At 41.6% G+C, this 17,500-nt stretch overlaps 1 protein-coding gene across 2 annotated transcripts in view; it reads left to right on the plus strand.

Moving 5' to 3' along the window:
- Positions 1 to 17,500, plus strand: part of gabrb2a (gamma-aminobutyric acid type A receptor subunit beta2a) — a 100,615-nt gene that overhangs the window by 35,013 nt on the left and 48,102 nt on the right. For both annotated transcript variants that reach the window (XM_042326058.1, XM_042326059.1), the window contains exon 4: positions 1,151 to 1,371. In XM_042326058.1, coding sequence (XP_042181992.1) covers positions 1,151 to 1,371 — 221 coding nt within the window. The remainder of the gene's footprint in view (positions 1 to 1,150; positions 1,372 to 17,500) is intronic.

Genomic DNA, 17,500 nt, shown 5'->3' on the forward strand with positions numbered 1-17,500 from the left:
TACACAGGGCACTCTATTCCCTATGTAGTGCACTACTTTTGACCAGAGCCCATAGACTGCCATTAGGCTTTGGTCAAACGAAGTGCAACTATATAGGGAATAGGGTGCTATTTGGGCTGCAGTAAGTCAGCCAGGAGGAGAGAAGAGTTGGCTTAGTGTTAACCCCTTAACCCCAGTCAGCATGACCACTACTGCCCCCAGTAGAGGTCAGTTACAGGTCAGTAAAGGTCATTTACAGGTCAGTAGAGGTCAGTTACAGGTCAGTAGAGGTCATTTACAGGTCAGTAGAGGTCAGTTACAGGTCAGTAGAGGTCATTTACAGGTCAGTAGAGGTCAGTTACAGGTCAGTAGAGGTCATTTACAGGTCCAAACTCCGCATTAGTCCACTGTTGACATAGTCCTACATTTTTTTGCATATCAAAACACATTATACCCCTCAAAAAGACACACTCACACAGAGTAGCCTGTATGAAGTTATCTAGTATAGAGAAGTTATCTAGTATAGTACTACACATCTATCTGAAGACTAGTTTCTTAAAAAATACATTAAAAAAAACACCTCAAATTCTGACAGAACAAAATAGCCCAAATGTGTTCAGAATTAAATGTAATCTGTTATTCATCATCTGATAAAGACAATCAACTATGTGAATTTCTGACTTTAGTACAGTCCAGTAGGTTTATCCATTCTCCCCCTCTCTTCCAGGATGACACGTTGACCATGTAGTTTCAGATACCTATCCCATCTATCCCTCTCTCCACTCGTTTACTGACTCGTCTCTTTCCTCCCCCTCTCCTCCAGGACGACACGTTGACCATGTAGTTTCAGATACCTATCCCTCTCTCCACTCGTTTACTGACTCGTCTCTTTCCTCCCCCTCTCCTCCAGGACGACACGTTGACCATGTAGTTTCAGATACCTATCCCTCTCTCCACTCGTTTACTGACTCGTCTCTTTCCTCCCCCTCTCCTCCAGGACGACACGTTGACCATGTAGTTTCAGATACCTATCCCTCTCTCCACTCGTTTACTGACTCGTCTCTTTCCTCCCCCTCTCCTCCAGGACGACACGTTGACCATGTAGTTTCAGATACCTATCCCTCTCTCCACTTGTTTACTGACTCGTCTCTTTCCTCCCCCTCTCCTCCAGGACTACACGTTGACCATGTACTTCCAGCAGGCCTGGCGGGACAAGCGTCTGTCCTACTCCGAGATAGCCCTCAACCTGACGCTGGATAACAGGGTAGCCGACTCGCTCTGGGTTCCCGACACCTATTTCCTCAACGATAAAAAGTCCTTCGTCCACGGCGTCACGGTCAAGAACAGAATGATCCGACTGCATCCGGACGGCACCGTTCTCTATGGACTCCGGTAAGGGATTTCATTGTTTTTGATGATTTCCAATAAGCAATAATTGATCGGTTGTTATTGAAAAAACGGTTTGGGTTCTGTAGCCTTCTACGCTTTCATAGTCTGTGATGATTATCAATATCTTTCATTGCTTGGTTGTGATCAGTAAAGCACTGTAGGAGAAACAGAGGCAAGGTAGTTGAGGGTGAGGAATATCATATCCTTTCAGTCTACCTAGGTATGGAGTCATATCCTTTCAGTCTACCTAGGTATGGAGTCATATCCTTTCAGTCTACCTAGGTATGGAGTCATATCCTTTCAGTCTACCTAGGTATGGAGTCATATCCTTTCAGTCTACCTAGGTATGGAGTCATATCCTTTCAGTCTACCTAGGTATGGAGTCATATCCTTTCAGTCTATCTAAGTATGGAGTCATATCCTTTCAGTCTACTTAGGTATGGGGCCATATCCTTTCAGTCTACCTAGGTGTGGAGTCATATCCTTTCAGTCTACCTAGGTATGGAGTCATATCCTTTCAGTCTACCTAGGTATGGAGTCATATCCTTTCAGTCTATCTAGGTATGGAGTCATATCCTTTCAGTCTACCTAGGTATGGAGTCATATCCTTTCAGTCTATCTAGGTATGGAGTCATATCCTTCCAGTCTACCTAGGTATGGAGTCATATCCTTTCAGTCTACCTAGGTATGGAGTCATATCCTTTCAGTCTACCTAGGTATGGAGTCATATCCTTTCAGTCTACCTAGGTATGGAGTCATATCCTTTCAGTCTACCTAGGTATGGAGACGTTTTCTCATGATTGACCATCTGGTTCTAAGCACTACATACTGGGTTGGTTACTTTGGTGTTTTATCATTCAATAATGAAACAGTAGCGTACAGAAAGAGGAGACGTGTTTGGTTGAGGGAAAAGGGATTTCACAGGCTCATAGCCCTTCATAGCTAGTCCGTCCACCAAGGAATCTGGACTTGTTTCATCCTCACTAACCATTTGGGTCTCCACACTACTGCATACTAGATTGAACAACCGTGTTGGGTTCTTCTGGCTTTACACTTTCATGGTCTCTGATGATTATCAATAATTGATCGGTTTATAATCAATAATGGAACGGTGTTGTAGAACGTCTACAAAGGGAGGAAATGTATTAGATTGTACGGCTGAGATCCTATCCATCCAGAAAACGTTATGATGTTGGCTGAGTCTGAAATGCCACCCTAATCCCTATTATAGTGCACTGCTTTTGGCCAGAATAGTGCAGCATGTAGGGAATTGGGTGGCATTCAGTCTCTGATGCTGCAGAGAGGATTGCCATTCATAATAGATCAATGATCATCAATAATGTAGACGTTCAATACAAACATACAAACACACACACACACACACACACACACACACACACACACACACACACACACACACACACACACACACACACACACACACACACACACACACACACACACACACACACACACACACACACACACTGGATGGTGTTTTATGTACTGTTGTGCTGCCTGTGACTTTGTGAAGCATGTAATGTGATGTACAATATCACGGCATCCATATATGGATGTGTTTGATGATTTCTGTGCAAATTATCTCTCAGCTTTACGGCCTGCGTATTTAAAGGGATGAGATTATTGTTGCTAATTCAAGACATGAACATCGCAGGCAGCTTTCATTCATTCATTCTCTCTTTCTCTCTTTCTCTCTCTCTCTCTCTCTCTCTTTCTCCCTCTTTCTCTCTTATATGAAGGGTTCTTAAACCATTTAAGTATCTGCAGTGCACCAGATAATTCACATGTTCAGCTTTGAGAGAAAAATCTATAAACCTAATTTATAAGGCTTCCATTATTATGTAAGGCCTCAATTATATAAGCCAACACATACTTTCTACACGACAACAAGAAACTAAAGAGAAAGACCCAAGTATTGAGGTGCCTGCAAGGACTCTGACCGTCACCCCAGTAACTGTAGCTAGGTAGTAGCTACCCCCTCCTCGGCCTACTCTTCAAACTAACCCAAATCTGAACATTCCTTGTCATGAAAAACTAAGAAAAAGAAAAAAACGTAGTCCCTCACTGTTCTGAAGCTTGTATGGGAACAGAATTTGAGTATTTGGCAGTAGGAGTGCAGAGGCCAAATTACAACTACCGCCACAATGTCTGTCTCTCCGATTCTCTCATTTCAATTTAAAACAACTTGAAAAGACGTGGCAGGAGTACAAACAACATGTTCCATTGCCATGAAAAGAGAATACACTACTCGTTCTCTGTTTCGATGCTCCCATGCAAGCTTGGGAACAGTGTGGGCCTATTTTCATGGCCTACTCACTCGCCGTCCTCCATGTTGCAGGGTCAGTTCATATTGGGATGTGAAGTGGAGAAAATAAGTTGGAGAAGTATTTAATGGAACTTCCTATAACAGACACCTGTTTTCATTAAAACCCAACAACTCACAAATTCATGGATACCATTGTTGTGAGGAAAAATAATGTTTCAGAGCGGGGGAAACCGCTGGGCACATGCTCAGATGCTTAGCTAAGGCTGTTCTTCTTCGTTGGTGGCACATGCCCAGCCAGTGTTAGCATGAGGGCTAATAATCACGTTGTCCTATGGAGAATGCTAACTGTTCACCGTCTTATTGGTAAGTGTCTGAGTGTAGGCCTAGAATCTGAGATGAGTTCAAACAATAATGTAAAGGCAATCACAACACGGGCAACACTTACAATCACAGTTACAGTTACAGTCAGTTACAGTCAGTTACAGTCAGTTACAGTCAGTTACAGTTACAGTCAGTTACAGTTACAGTTACAGTTACAGCCAGTTACAGTTACAGTTACAGTTACAGTCAGTTACAGTTATAGTCAGTTACAGTTATAGTCAGTTACAGTTATAGTCAGTTACAGTCAGTTACAGTCAGTTACAGTTATAGTCATTTACAGTCAGTTACAGTTACAGTCAGTTATAGTCAGTTACAGTTACAGTCAGTTACAGTTACAGTCAGTTACAGTCAGTTACAGTTACAGTCAGTTATAGTCAGTTACAGTTACAGTCAGTTACAGTTACAGTCAGTTACAGTCAGTTACAGTTACAGTCAATTACAGTTACAGTTACAGTCAGATACAGTCAGTTACAGTTACAGTCAGTTACAGTTACAGTCAGTTAAAGTTACAGTCAGTTATAGTCAGTTACAGTTACAGTCAGTTACAGTTACAGTCAGTTATAGTCAGTTACAGTCAGTTACAGTTACAGTCAGTTACAGTTATAGTCAGTTACAGTTATAGTCAGTTACAGTTATAGTCAGTTACAGTCAGTTACAGTCAGTTACAGTTATAGTCATTTACAGTCAGTTACAGTTACAGTCAGTTATAGTCAGTTACAGTTACAGTCAGTTACAGTTACAGTCAGTTACAGTCAGTTACAGTCAGTTAGAGTTATAGTCAGTTATAGTCAGTTACAGTTACAGTCAGTTACAGTCAGTTACAGTTACAGTCAGTTACAGTTACAGTCAGTTACAGTCAGTTATAGTCAGTTACAGTTACAGTTACAGTCAGTTACAGTTACAGTCAGTTACAGTTACAGTTACAGTCAGTTACAGTTATAGTCAGTTACAGTTATAGTCAGTTACAGTCAGTTACAGTCAGTTACAGTTATAGTCATTTACAGTCAGTTACAGTTACAGTCAGTTATAGTCAGTTACAGTTACAGCCAGGTACAGTTACAGTCAGTTACAGTCAGTTAGAGTTACAGTCAGTTATAGTCAGTTACAGTTACAGTCAGTTACAGTTACAGTCAGTTACAGTCAGTTGCAGTTACAGTCAATTACAGTTACAGTTACAGTCAGATGCAGTCAGTTACAGTTACAGTCAGTTACAGTTACAGTCAGTTACAGTCAGTTACAGTCAGTTATAGTCAGTTACAGTTACAGTCAGTTACAGTTACAGTTACAGTCAGTTACAGTTACAGTCAGTTACAGTTACAGTCAGCTATAGTCAGTTACAGTTACAGTCAGTTACAGTTACAGTCAGTTACAGTTACAGTTACAGTCAGATACAGTCAGTTACAGTTACAGTCAGTTATAGTCAGTTATAGTCAGTTACAGTCAGTTACAGTTACAGTCAGTTACAGTCAATTACAGTTACAGTCAGTTACAGTTATAGTCAGTTACAGTTACAGTTATAGTCAGTTACAGTTAGTCAGTTACAGTTATAGTCAGTTACAGTTACAGTCAGTTACAGTTACAGTCAGTTAGTCAGTTACAGTTATAGTCAGTTACAGTTACAGTCAGTTACAGTTACAGTCAGTTACAGCCAGTTACAGTTACAGTCAATTACAGTTACAGTTACAGTCAGTTACAGTTACAGTTACAGTCAGTTACAGTCAGTTACAGTCAGTTACAGTCAGTTGCAGTTACAGTTACAGTCAGTTACAGTCAGTTACAGTTACAGTTACAGTCAGTTACAGTCAGTTACAGTTACAGTCAGTTATAGTCAGTTATAGTCAGTTACAGTCAGTTACAGTCAGTTACAGTCAGTTACATTTACAGTCAGTTACAGTTACAGTCAGTTAGTCAGTTCAGTTACAGTTACAGTTACAGTCAGTTACAGTCAGTTTCAGTTACAGTCAGTTACAGTTACAGTGAGTTACAGTCAGTTACAGTCAGTTATAGTCAGTTACAGGCAGTTATAGTCAGTTACAGTTATAGTCAGTTACAGTTACAGTCAGTTACAGTTACAGTCAGTTAAAGTCAGTTCAAGTCAGTTATAGTCAGTTCAAGTCAGTTACAGTCAGTTACAGTTACAGTCAGTTAGAGTCAGTTACAGTCATTTACAGTCAGTTACAGTCAGTTATAGTCAGTTACAGTCAGTTACAGTTACATTTACAGTTAGTTGTAGTCAGTTACAGTCAGTTATAGTCAGTTACAGTCAGTTACAGTTATAGTCAGTTACAGTTACAGTCTGTTACAGTTACAGTCAGTTACAGTTACAGTTACAGTCAGTTATAGTCAGTTACATTCAGTTATAGTCAGTTACAGTCAGTTATAGTCAGTTACAGTCAGATATAGTCAGTTACAGTTACAGTTACAGTCAGTTACAGTTACAGTCAGTTACAGTTACAGTTACAGTCAGTTATAGTCAGTTACATTCAGTTATAGTCAGTTACAGTCAGTTATAGTCAGTTACAGTCAGTTACAGTCCGTTACAGTTACAGTTACAGTCAGTTATAGTCAGTTACAGTTACAGTTACATTCAGTTACAATTACAGTCAGTTATAGTCAGTTACAGTTACAGTTACAGTCAGTTACAGTTACAGTTACAGTCAGTTACAGTTACAGTCAGTTACAGTCAGTTACAGTTACAGTTGTTACAGTTACAGTTACAGTTACAGTCAGTTACAGTTATAGTCAGTTATAGTCAGTTACAGTTACAGTTAGTTACAGTTACAGTTACAGTCAGTTACAGTTACAGTCAGTTATAGTCAGTTACAGTTACAGTCAGTTACAGTCTGTTACAGTTACAGTCAGTTATAGTCAGTTACAGTCAGTTATAGTCAGTTACAGTCAGTTACAGTTACAGTCGGTTACAGTTACAGTCAGTTACAGTTACAGTCAGTTATTGTCAGTTACAGTCAGTTACAGTTACAGTTACAGTCAGTTACAGTCAGTTACAGTTACAGGTACAGTCAGTTACAGCCAGTTACAGTCAGTTACAGTTACAGTTACAGTCAGTTACAGTCAGTTACAGTTACAGGTACAGTCAGTTACAGTCAGTTACAGTCATTTACAGGTACAGTCAGTTATTGTCAGTTACAGTCAGTTACAGTTACAGTTACAGTCAGTTACAGTCAGTTACAGTTACAGTCAGTTACAGCCCGTTACAGTTACAGTTACAGTCAGTTACAGTCAGTTACAGTCAGTTACAGTCAGTTATAGTCAGTTGCAGTCAGTTATAGTAAGTTACAGTTATAGTCAGTTACAGTTACAGTCAGTTATAGTCAGTTACAGTTATAGTCAGTTACAGTTACAGTCAGTTACAGTCAGTTATAATCAGTTACAGTTATAGTCAGTTACAGTTACAGTCAGTTACAGTTGCAGTCAGTTAAAGTCAGTTACAGTCAGTTACAGTTACAGTCAGTTACAGTTACAGTCAGTTATAGTCAATTACAGTCAGTTACAGTCAGTTATATTCAATTACAGTCAGTTATAGTCAGTTACAGTCAGTTATAGTCAGTTATAGTCAGTTACAGTCAGTTATAGGCAGTTATAGTCAGTTACAGTCAGTTATAGTCAATTACAGTCAGTTATAGTCAGTTACAGTCAGTTACAGTCAGTTATAGTCAGTTACAGTCAGTTATAGGCAGTTATAGTCAGTTACAATCAGTTATAGTCAATTGCAGTCAGTTACAGTTACAGTCAGTTACAGTTACAGTTACAGTCAGTTACAGTTACAGTCAGTTACAGTTACAGTCAGCTATAGTCAGTTACAGTTACAGTCAGTTACAGTTACAGTCAGTTACAGTTACAGTTACAGTCAGATACAGTCAGTTACAGTTACAGTCAGTTATAGTCAGTTATAGTCAGTTACAGTCAGTTACAGTTACAGTCAGTTACAGTCAATTACAGTTACAGTCAGTTACAGTTATAGTCAGTTACAGTTACAGTTATAGTCAGTTACAGTTAGTCAGTTACAGTTATAGTCAGTTACAGTTACAGTCAGTTACAGTTACAGTCAGTTAGTCAGTTACAGTTATAGTCAGTTACAGTTACAGTCAGTTACAGTTACAGTCAGTTACAGCCAGTTACAGTTACAGTCAATTACAGTTACAGTTACAGTCAGTTACAGTTACAGTTACAGTCAGTTACAGTCAGTTACAGTCAGTTACAGTCAGTTGCAGTTACAGTTACAGTCAGTTACAGTCAGTTACAGTTACAGTCAGTTACAGTCAGTTACAGTTACAGTCAGTTATAGTCAGTTATAGTCAGTTACAGTCAGTTACAGTCAGTTACAGTCAGTTACATTTACAGTCAGTTACAGTTACAGTCAGTTACAGTCAGTTACAGTTACAGTTACAGTCAGTTACAGTCAGTTTCAGTTACAGTCAGTTACAGTTACAGTGAGTTACAGTCAGTTACAGTCAGTTATAGTCAGTTACAGGCAGTTATAGTCAGTTACAGTTATAGTCAGTTACAGTTACAGTCAGTTACAGTTACAGTCAGTTAAAGTCAGTTCAAGTCAGTTATAGTCAGTTCAAGTCAGTTACAGTCAGTTACAGTTACAGTCAGTTAGAGTCAGTTACAGTCATTTACAGTCAGTTACAGTCAGTTATAGTCAGTTACAGTCAGTTACAGTTACATTTACAGTTAGTTGTAGTCAGTTACAGTCAGTTATAGTCAGTTACAGTCAGTTACAGTTATAGTCAGTTACAGTTACAGTCTGTTACAGTTACAGTCAGTTACAGTTACAGTTACAGTCAGTTATAGTCAGTTACATTCAGTTATAGTCAGTTACAGTCAGTTATAGTCAGTTACAGTCAGATATAGTCAGTTACAGTTACAGTTACAGTCAGTTACAGTTACAGTCAGTTACAGTTACAGTTACAGTCAGTTATAGTCAGTTACATTCAGTTATAGTCAGTTACAGTCAGTTATAGTCAGTTACAGTCAGTTACAGTCCGTTACAGTTACAGTTACAGTCAGTTATAGTCAGTTACAGTTACAGTTACATTCAGTTACAATTACAGTCAGTTATAGTCAGTTACAGTTACAGTTACAGTCAGTTACAGTTACAGTTACAGTCAGTTACAGTTACAGTCAGTTACAGTCAGTTACAGTTACAGTTGTTACAGTTACAGTTACAGTTACAGTCAGTTACAGTTATAGTCAGTTATAGTCAGTTACAGTTACAGTTAGTTACAGTTACAGTTACAGTCAGTTACAGTTACAGTCAGTTATAGTCAGTTACAGTTACAGTCAGTTACAGTCTGTTACAGTTACAGTCAGTTATAGTCAGTTACAGTCAGTTATAGTCAGTTACAGTCAGTTACAGTTACAGTCGGTTACAGTTACAGTCAGTTACAGTTACAGTCAGTTATTGTCAGTTACAGTCAGTTACAGTTACAGTTACAGTCAGTTACAGTCAGTTACAGTTACAGGTACAGTCAGTTACAGCCAGTTACAGTCAGTTACAGTTACAGTTACAGTCAGTTACAGTCAGTTACAGTTACAGGTACAGTCAGTTACAGTCAGTTACAGTCATTTACAGGTACAGTCAGTTATTGTCAGTTACAGTCAGTTACAGTTACAGTTACAGTCAGTTACAGTCAGTTACAGTTACAGTCAGTTACAGCCCATTACAGTTACAGTTACAGTCAGTTACAGTCAGTTACAGTCAGTTACAGTCAGTTATAGTCAGTTGCAGTCAGTTATAGTAAGTTACAGTTATAGTCAGTTACAGTTACAGTCAGTTATAGTCAGTTACAGTTATAGTCAGTTACAGTTACAGTCAGTTACAGTCAGTTATAATCAGTTACAGTTATAGTCAGTTACAGCTACAGTCAGTTACAGTTGCAGTCAGTTAAAGTCAGTTACAGTCAGTTACAGTTACAGTCAGTTACAGTTACAGTCAGTTATAGTCAATTACAGTCAGTTACAGTCAGTTATATTCAATTACAGTCAGTTATAGTCAGTTACAGTCAGTTATAGTCAGTTATAGTCAGTTACAGTCAGTTATAGGCAGTTATAGTCAGTTACAGTCAGTTATAGTCAATTACAGTCAGTTATAGTCAGTTACAGTCAGTTACAGTCAGTTATAGTCAGTTACAGTCAGTTATAGGCAGTTATAGTCAGTTACAATCAGTTATAGTCAATTGCAGTCAGTTATAGTCAGTTACAGTCAGTTACAGTCAGTTATAGTCAGTTACAGTCAGTTATAGTCAGTTAGAGTCAGTTACAGTCAGTTATAGTTACAGTCAGTTATAGTCAGTTACAGTCAGTTATAATCAGTTACAGTCAGTTATAGTCAGTTACAGTCAGTTACAGTCAGTTACAGTTACAGTCAGTTACAGTCAGTTACAGTTACAGTCAGTTACAGTCAGTTATAGTCAGTTAGATTCAGTTACAGTCAGTTACAGTCAGTTACAGCTACAGTCAGTTACAGTCCGTTACAGTTACGGTCAGTTATAGTCAGTTACAGTCAGTTACAGTTACAGTCAGTTATAGTCAGTTACAGTCATTTATAGTCACTTACAGTCAGTTATAGTCAGTTACAGTCAGTTACAGTCAGTTACAGTCAGTTATAGTTACAGGATAGAGTTATGGGAGAAGCTCTAGTGCTTCAGGTTTTATCTGCACTGGTTCCATCAAGCCCCTCTCCTCTCCTCTCCTCTCCTCTCCTCTCCTCTCCTCTCTCTCTCCTCTCCTCTCCTCCTCTCCTCCTCTCCTCTCCTCTCCTCTCCTCTCCTCTCCTCTCCTCTCCTCTCCTCTCCTCTCCTCTCACCTGCCTCCCTCTCCCCTCGCCTCTCCACTTTTTATCAGTCAGTCTGTTATTTGATGTTAGTAAGTCCAGACACCCAGTCAGCAGGACCAGATGCCAGAATGCTTAGAGCACATTGTGTGTGTGTGTGTGTGTGTGTGTGTGTGTGTGTGTGTGTGTGTGCCTGTAGATATGCAGTAGAGACGGCTGGTTAGAACAGCAGGGAGGTTGTATATATGTGTGTGTGTGTGTGTGTGTGTGTGTGTGTGTGTGTGTGTGTGTGTGTACCTGTAGATATGCAGTAGAGACGGCTGGTTAGAACAGCAGGGAGGTTGTATGTGTGTGTGTGTATATGTGTTTGTGTGTGTGTGTGTGTGTGTGTGTGTCCAGGACTCTCCTCTCTAAGAATCTCCTCAGTACTGCATAGTGGGACACACAGCTGGTGACTGTGTCCAGTAACAGATGGACAACACTACTTCATAGTCTTTGTGGAAGAACAACATAGTGATTGATATCAAATGTGATACGTTTAAGACCCCTTGGCCAGTAATCATTGCCAAAAGAACAATGGTTAAGTAGAGATCAATGATTTGCAGAATCCTTGACAGGCATGAAGTCCTTCTGACGTTTTTTGTGATGTTATGGTCAGGTTTTTGGGAATCACTGAGCTAGGACTCTAAGACTGTGTTCAGACTATAACCTAGAATCTGTTATTAATAAGGCCTGCATTACATTCCAGTCTTCAGTAACCTGTTCCATCAGTGTACTGTACTCTACTGTACTCTACTAGACTCTACTCTACTGGACTCTACTGTACTCTACTGTACTCTACTGGACTCTACTGGACTCTACTGGACTCTACTCTACTGGACTCTACTCTACTGGACTCTACTGTACTCTACTGGACTCTACTCTACTGGACTCTACTCTACTGGACTCTACTGTACTCTACTGGACTCTACTCGACTCTACTGTACTCTACTGGACTGTACTCTTCTGTACTCTACTGGACTCTACTGGACTGTACTCTACTGTACTCTACTGGACTCTACTGTACTCTACAGGACTCTACTGGACTCTACTCTACTGGACTCTACTCTGCTGTACTGTACTCTACTCTACTGTACTTTACTGTACCCTACTGTACTCTACCGTACTGTACTCTACTCCTCGCTACTGTACCCTACTGTACTGTACCCTACTCTACTGTACTCTACTGTACTCTACTCCTCTCTACTGTACCCCACTGTACTCTACTCTACTGTACTCTTCTGCACTCTACTGACCTCTGCTCTACTCTTCTCTACTGTAAAATACTCTACTATACTTTACTTTATTAGTTTAAACAGACTGTTTTTGTATATTGTTGTGAAGATCAGATCAAATTTTATGACCAAAATATGCAGAAGTCCAGGTATTTCCAAAGGGTTCACATACTTTCTCTTTCCACTGTTTAATTTATTTATTTTATTTTATTTCACCTTTATTTAACCAGGTAGGCTAGTTGAGAACAAGTTCTCATTTGCAACTGCGACCTGGCCAAGATAAAGCATAGCAGTGTGAACAGACAACACAGAGTTACACATGGAGTAAACAATTAACAAGTCAATAACACAGTAGAAAAAAGGAGAGTCTATATACAATGTGTGCAAAAGGCATGAGGAGGTAGGCGAATAATTACAATTTTGCAGATTAACACTGGAGTGATAAATGATCAGATGGTCATGTACAGGTAGAGATATTGGTGTGCAAAAGAGCATAAAATAAGTAGTTGTTACCAGTTCAGGTACTGGCCACTACACATCATATATTTATTTTCAAGATTTCAACTAACATATTAAGAGACACATTTATTCACTGTTGTTGAAAACCATGTGAGTCAGATTCCAAGATGGAGGAATTAGCCTGAAGCGCAGCTATTTTCTCTAGCTCTTTTTGTGAGAGGACAGGATGTGCTGTGGAGACGTACAGCCCTGATCTTCTGTCAGTAGCAGAAGAGATGGGCTGAACAGTTCAATTGATATCATGAGAAAGAGAAATGGAGAGAGAGATGCGTCAACAGCAACCTTTTGGGAAATCCTCTGCATTATCATTAACAGCAGACTCCTACATTTCCTCCATGAAAACAATGTACTGAGCAAATGTCAAATTAGCTTTTTATCATATTAACGTACAACTGACCACATATTTACCCTGCACACCCTAATTGACAAACAAACAAACCAAACCAAAGGCAAAGCCTTCTTAAGCTTTGTTGATTTACTTAAGTATTCAGACAGACACTTTGCTATGAGACTCGAAATTCAGGTGCATCCTGTTTCCATTGATCATTCTTGAGATGTTTCTACCATTTGATTGTAGTCCACCTGTGATAAATTCAATTGACTGGACATGATTTGAAAAGACACACCTGTCTATAAGGTCTTACTTGCATGGCAGAGCAAAAACCAAGCCATGAGGTCAAAGGAATTGCCCTTAGTCCTCCGAAACAGGATTGTGTCGAGGCACAGATCTGTGGAATGGTACCAAAATATTTTTGCAACATTGAAGGTCCCCAAGAACACAGTGGCCTCCATCATTCTTAAATGGATGGAGTTTGGAACCACCAAGACTCTTCCTAGAGTTGACCGCCTGACCAAACTGAGCAATCGGGGGAGAAGGGCCTTGGTCAGGGAGGTGACCAAGAACCCGATGGTCACTCTGACAGAGCTCCAGAGTTCCTCTTTGGAGATGGGAGAACCTTTCAGAAGGACAACCATCTCTGCAGCACTCCACCAATCAGACCTTAATGGTAGAGTATCCTCTTGGAGTTTGTTTAAAGACACCTAAAGGACTCAGACCATGAGAAACAAGATTCTCTGGTCTGATGAAACCAAGATTAAACTCTTTGGCCTGAAAGCCAAGCTTCATGTCCGGAGGAAACCTGGCACCATACCTGAGGTGAAGCATGGTGGTGATAGCATCATGCTGTGGGGATGTTTTTCAGCTGCAGGGACTGGGAGACCAGTCAGGATCGGGGCAAAGATGAACGGAGCAAAGTACAGAGAGATCCTCGATGAAAACCTGCTCCAGAGCGATCAGGACCTCAGACTTGGGCCAAGGGTCACCTTCCAACAGGACAACGACCTTAAGCACACAGCCAAGACAACGCAGCAGTGGCTTCGTGACAAGTCTCAGAATGTCCAAGAGTGTCCCAGCCAGAGCCCGGACTTGAACCCGATCGAACATCTCCGGAGAGACCTAAAAATAGCTGTGCAGCGAAGCTTCCCCATCCAACCTGACAGAGCTTGAAATGATCTGCAGAGAAGAATGGGAGAAACTCAGCAAATACAGGTGTGCCAAGCTTGTAGCGTCTTACCCAAGAAGACTCGAGGCTGTAATCGCTGCCTAAGGTGCTTTACCAAAGTACTGAGTAAAGGGTCTGAATACTTATAAATAAATAAATGTGAATGTGATATATATATATATTTTTTTATCAATGTGGAAAAATTCTGAAATTGGTTTTTTGCTTTGTCATTATGGGGTGTGTAGATTGATGAGGAAGAAAAAAATAATCATTTTAGATTAAGGCTGAACGTAACAAAATGTGGAATAAGTCAAGGGGTCTGAATACTTTCCAAAGGCACTGTATATCAACGAGGGCAGTAGACCAGTCTGCAGGACCCGGCCTCAACCTACTAAACCCTGCTGCCCTAAACCCTGTTGCCCAAAACCCTACTACCCCAAACCCTGCTACCCTAAACCCTGCTACACTAAACCCTGCTGCCCTAAACCCTGCTACCCTGCTGCCCAAAACCCTGCTACCCTAAACCCTGCTACCCTACACCCAGCTGCCCTAAACCCTGCTGCCCTAAACCCTGCTACCCTAAACCCTGCTACCCTAAACCCTGCTGCCCTAAACCCTGCTACCCTAAACCCTGCTACCCTAAACCCTGCTGACCTAAACGCTGCTGCCCTAAACCCTGCCAGCCTGCTGCCCTAAACCCTGCTGCCCTAAACCCTGCTACCCTAAACCCTAAACCCTGCTACCCTAAACCCTGCTGCCCTAAACCCTGCTACCCTAAACCCTGTTGACCTAAACCCTGCTACCCTAAACCCTGCTACCCTAAACCCTGCTGCCCTAAACCCTGCTGCCCTAAACCCTGCTACCATAAACCCTGTTGACCTAAACGCTGCTGCCCTAAACCCTGCCACCCTGCTGCCCTAAACCCTGCTGCCCTAAAGCCTGCTACCCTAAACCCTGCTACCCTAAACCCTGCTGCCCTAAACCCTGCTGCCCAAAACCCTACTACCCCAAACCCTGCTACCCTAAACCCTGCTACACTAAACCGTGCTGCCCTAAACCCTGCTACCCTGCTGCCCAAAACCCTGCTACCCTAAACCCTGCTACCCTAAACCCGGCTGCCCTAAACGCTGCTGCACTAAACCCTGCTACCCTAAACCCTGCTACCAAATCAAATCAAATCAAATTTATTTATATAGCCCTTCGTACATCAGCTGATATCTCAAAGTGCTGTACAGAAACCCAGCCTAAAACCCCAAACAGCAAGCAATGCAGGTGTAGAAGCACGGTGGCTAGGAAAAACTCCCTAGAAAGGCCAAAACCTAGGAAGAAACCTAGAGAGGAACCAGGCTATGTGGGGTGGCCAGTCCTCTTCTGGCTGTGCCGGGTGGAGATTATAACAGAACATGGCCAAGATGTTCAAATGTTCATAAATGACCAGCATGGTCGAATAATAAGGCAGAACAGTTGAAACTGGAGCAGCAGCACAGTCAGGTGGAAGTTGAAACTGGAGCAGCAGCATGGCCAGGTGGACTGGGGACAGCAAGGAGTCATCATGTCAGGTAGTCCTGGGGCATGGTCCTAGGGCTCAGGTCAGTTGAAACTGGAACAGCAGCATGGCCAGGTGGACTGGGGACAGCAAGGAGTCATCATGTCAGGTAGTCCTGGAGCTCAGGTCCTAGGGCTCAGGTCCTCCGAGAGAGAGAAAGAAAGAGAGAAGGAGAGAATTAGAGAACGCACACTTAGATTCACACAGGACACCGAATAGGACAGGAGAAGTACTCCAGATATAACAAACTGACCCCAGCCCCCAACACATAAACTACTGCAGCATAAATACTGGAGGCTGAGACAGGAGGGGTCAGGAGACACTGTGGCCCCATCCGAGGTCACCCCGGACAGGGCCAAACAGGAAGGATATAACCCCACCCACTTTGCCAAAGCACAGCCCCCACACCACTAGAGGGATATCTTCAACCACCAACTTACCATCCTGAGACAAGGCTGACTATAGCCCACAAAGATCTCCGCCATGGCACAACCCAAGGGGCGCCAACCCAGACAGGATGACCACAACAGTGAATCAACCCACTCAGGTGACGCACCCCCTCCAGGGACGGCATGAGAGAGCCCCAGTAAGCCAGTGACCCAGCCCCTGTAATAGGGTTAGAGGCAGAGAATCCCAGTGGAAAGAGGGGAACCGGCCAGGCAGAGACAGCAAGGGCGGTTCGTTGCTCCAGAGCCTTTCCGTTCACCTTCCCACTCCTGGGCCAGACTACACTCAATCATATGACCCACTGAAGAGATGAGTCTTCAGTAAAGACTTGAAGGTTGAGACCGAGTTTGCGTCTCTGACATGGGTAGGCAGACCGTTCCATAAAAATGGAGCTCTATAGGAGAAAGCCCTGCCTCCAGCTGTTTGCTTAGAAATTCTAGGGACAATTAGGAGGCCTGCGTCTTGTGACCGTAGCGTACGTGTAGGTATGTACGGCAGGACCAAATCAGAGAGATAGGTAGGAGCAAGCCCATGTAATGCTTTGTAGGTTAGCAGTAAAACCTTGAAATCAGCCCTTGCTTTGACAGGAAGCCAGTGTAGAGAGGCTAGCACTGGAGTAATATGATCAAATTTTTTGGGTTCTAGTCAGGATTCTAGCAGCCGTATTTAGCACTAACTGAAGTTTATTTAGTGCTTTATCCGGGTAGCCGGAAAATAGAGCATTGCAGTAGTCTAACCTAGAAGTGACAAAAGCATGGATTAATTTTTCTGCATCATTTTTGGACAGAAAGTTTCTGATTTTTGCAATGTTACGTAGATGGAAAAAAGATGTCCTTGAAATGGTCTTGATATGTTCTTCAAAAGAGAGATCAGGGTCCAGAGTAACGCCGAGGTCCTTCACAGTTTTATTTGAGACGACTGTACAACCATTAAGATTAATTGTCAGATTCAACAGAATATCTCTTTGTTTCTTGGGACCTAGAACAAGCATCTCTGTTTTGTCCGAGTTTAATAGTAGAAAATTTGCAGCCATCCACTTCCTTATGTCTGAAACACATGCTTCTAGCGAGGGCAATTTTGGGGCTTCACCATGTTTCATTGAAATGTACAGCTGTGTGTCATCCGCATAGCAGTGAAAGTACATTGTTTGTCTTCAGGAAGGCAGTGAGTTGCTGAGCAACAGCCTTCTCTAAAATTTTTGAGAGGAATGGAAGATTCGATATAGGCCGATAGTTTTTTATATTTTCTGGGTCAAGGTTTGGCTTTTTCAAGAGAGGCTTTATTACTGCCACTTTTAGTGAGTTTGGTACACATCCAGTGGATAGAGAGCCGTTTATTATGTTCAACATAGGAGGGCCAAGCACAGGAAGCAGCTCT

The sequence above is a fragment of the Oncorhynchus tshawytscha genome, linkage group LG08, assembly GCF_018296145.1.
Source record: "Oncorhynchus tshawytscha isolate Ot180627B linkage group LG08, Otsh_v2.0, whole genome shotgun sequence".
Classification (NCBI taxonomy): domain Eukaryota; kingdom Metazoa; phylum Chordata; class Actinopteri; order Salmoniformes; family Salmonidae; genus Oncorhynchus; species Oncorhynchus tshawytscha.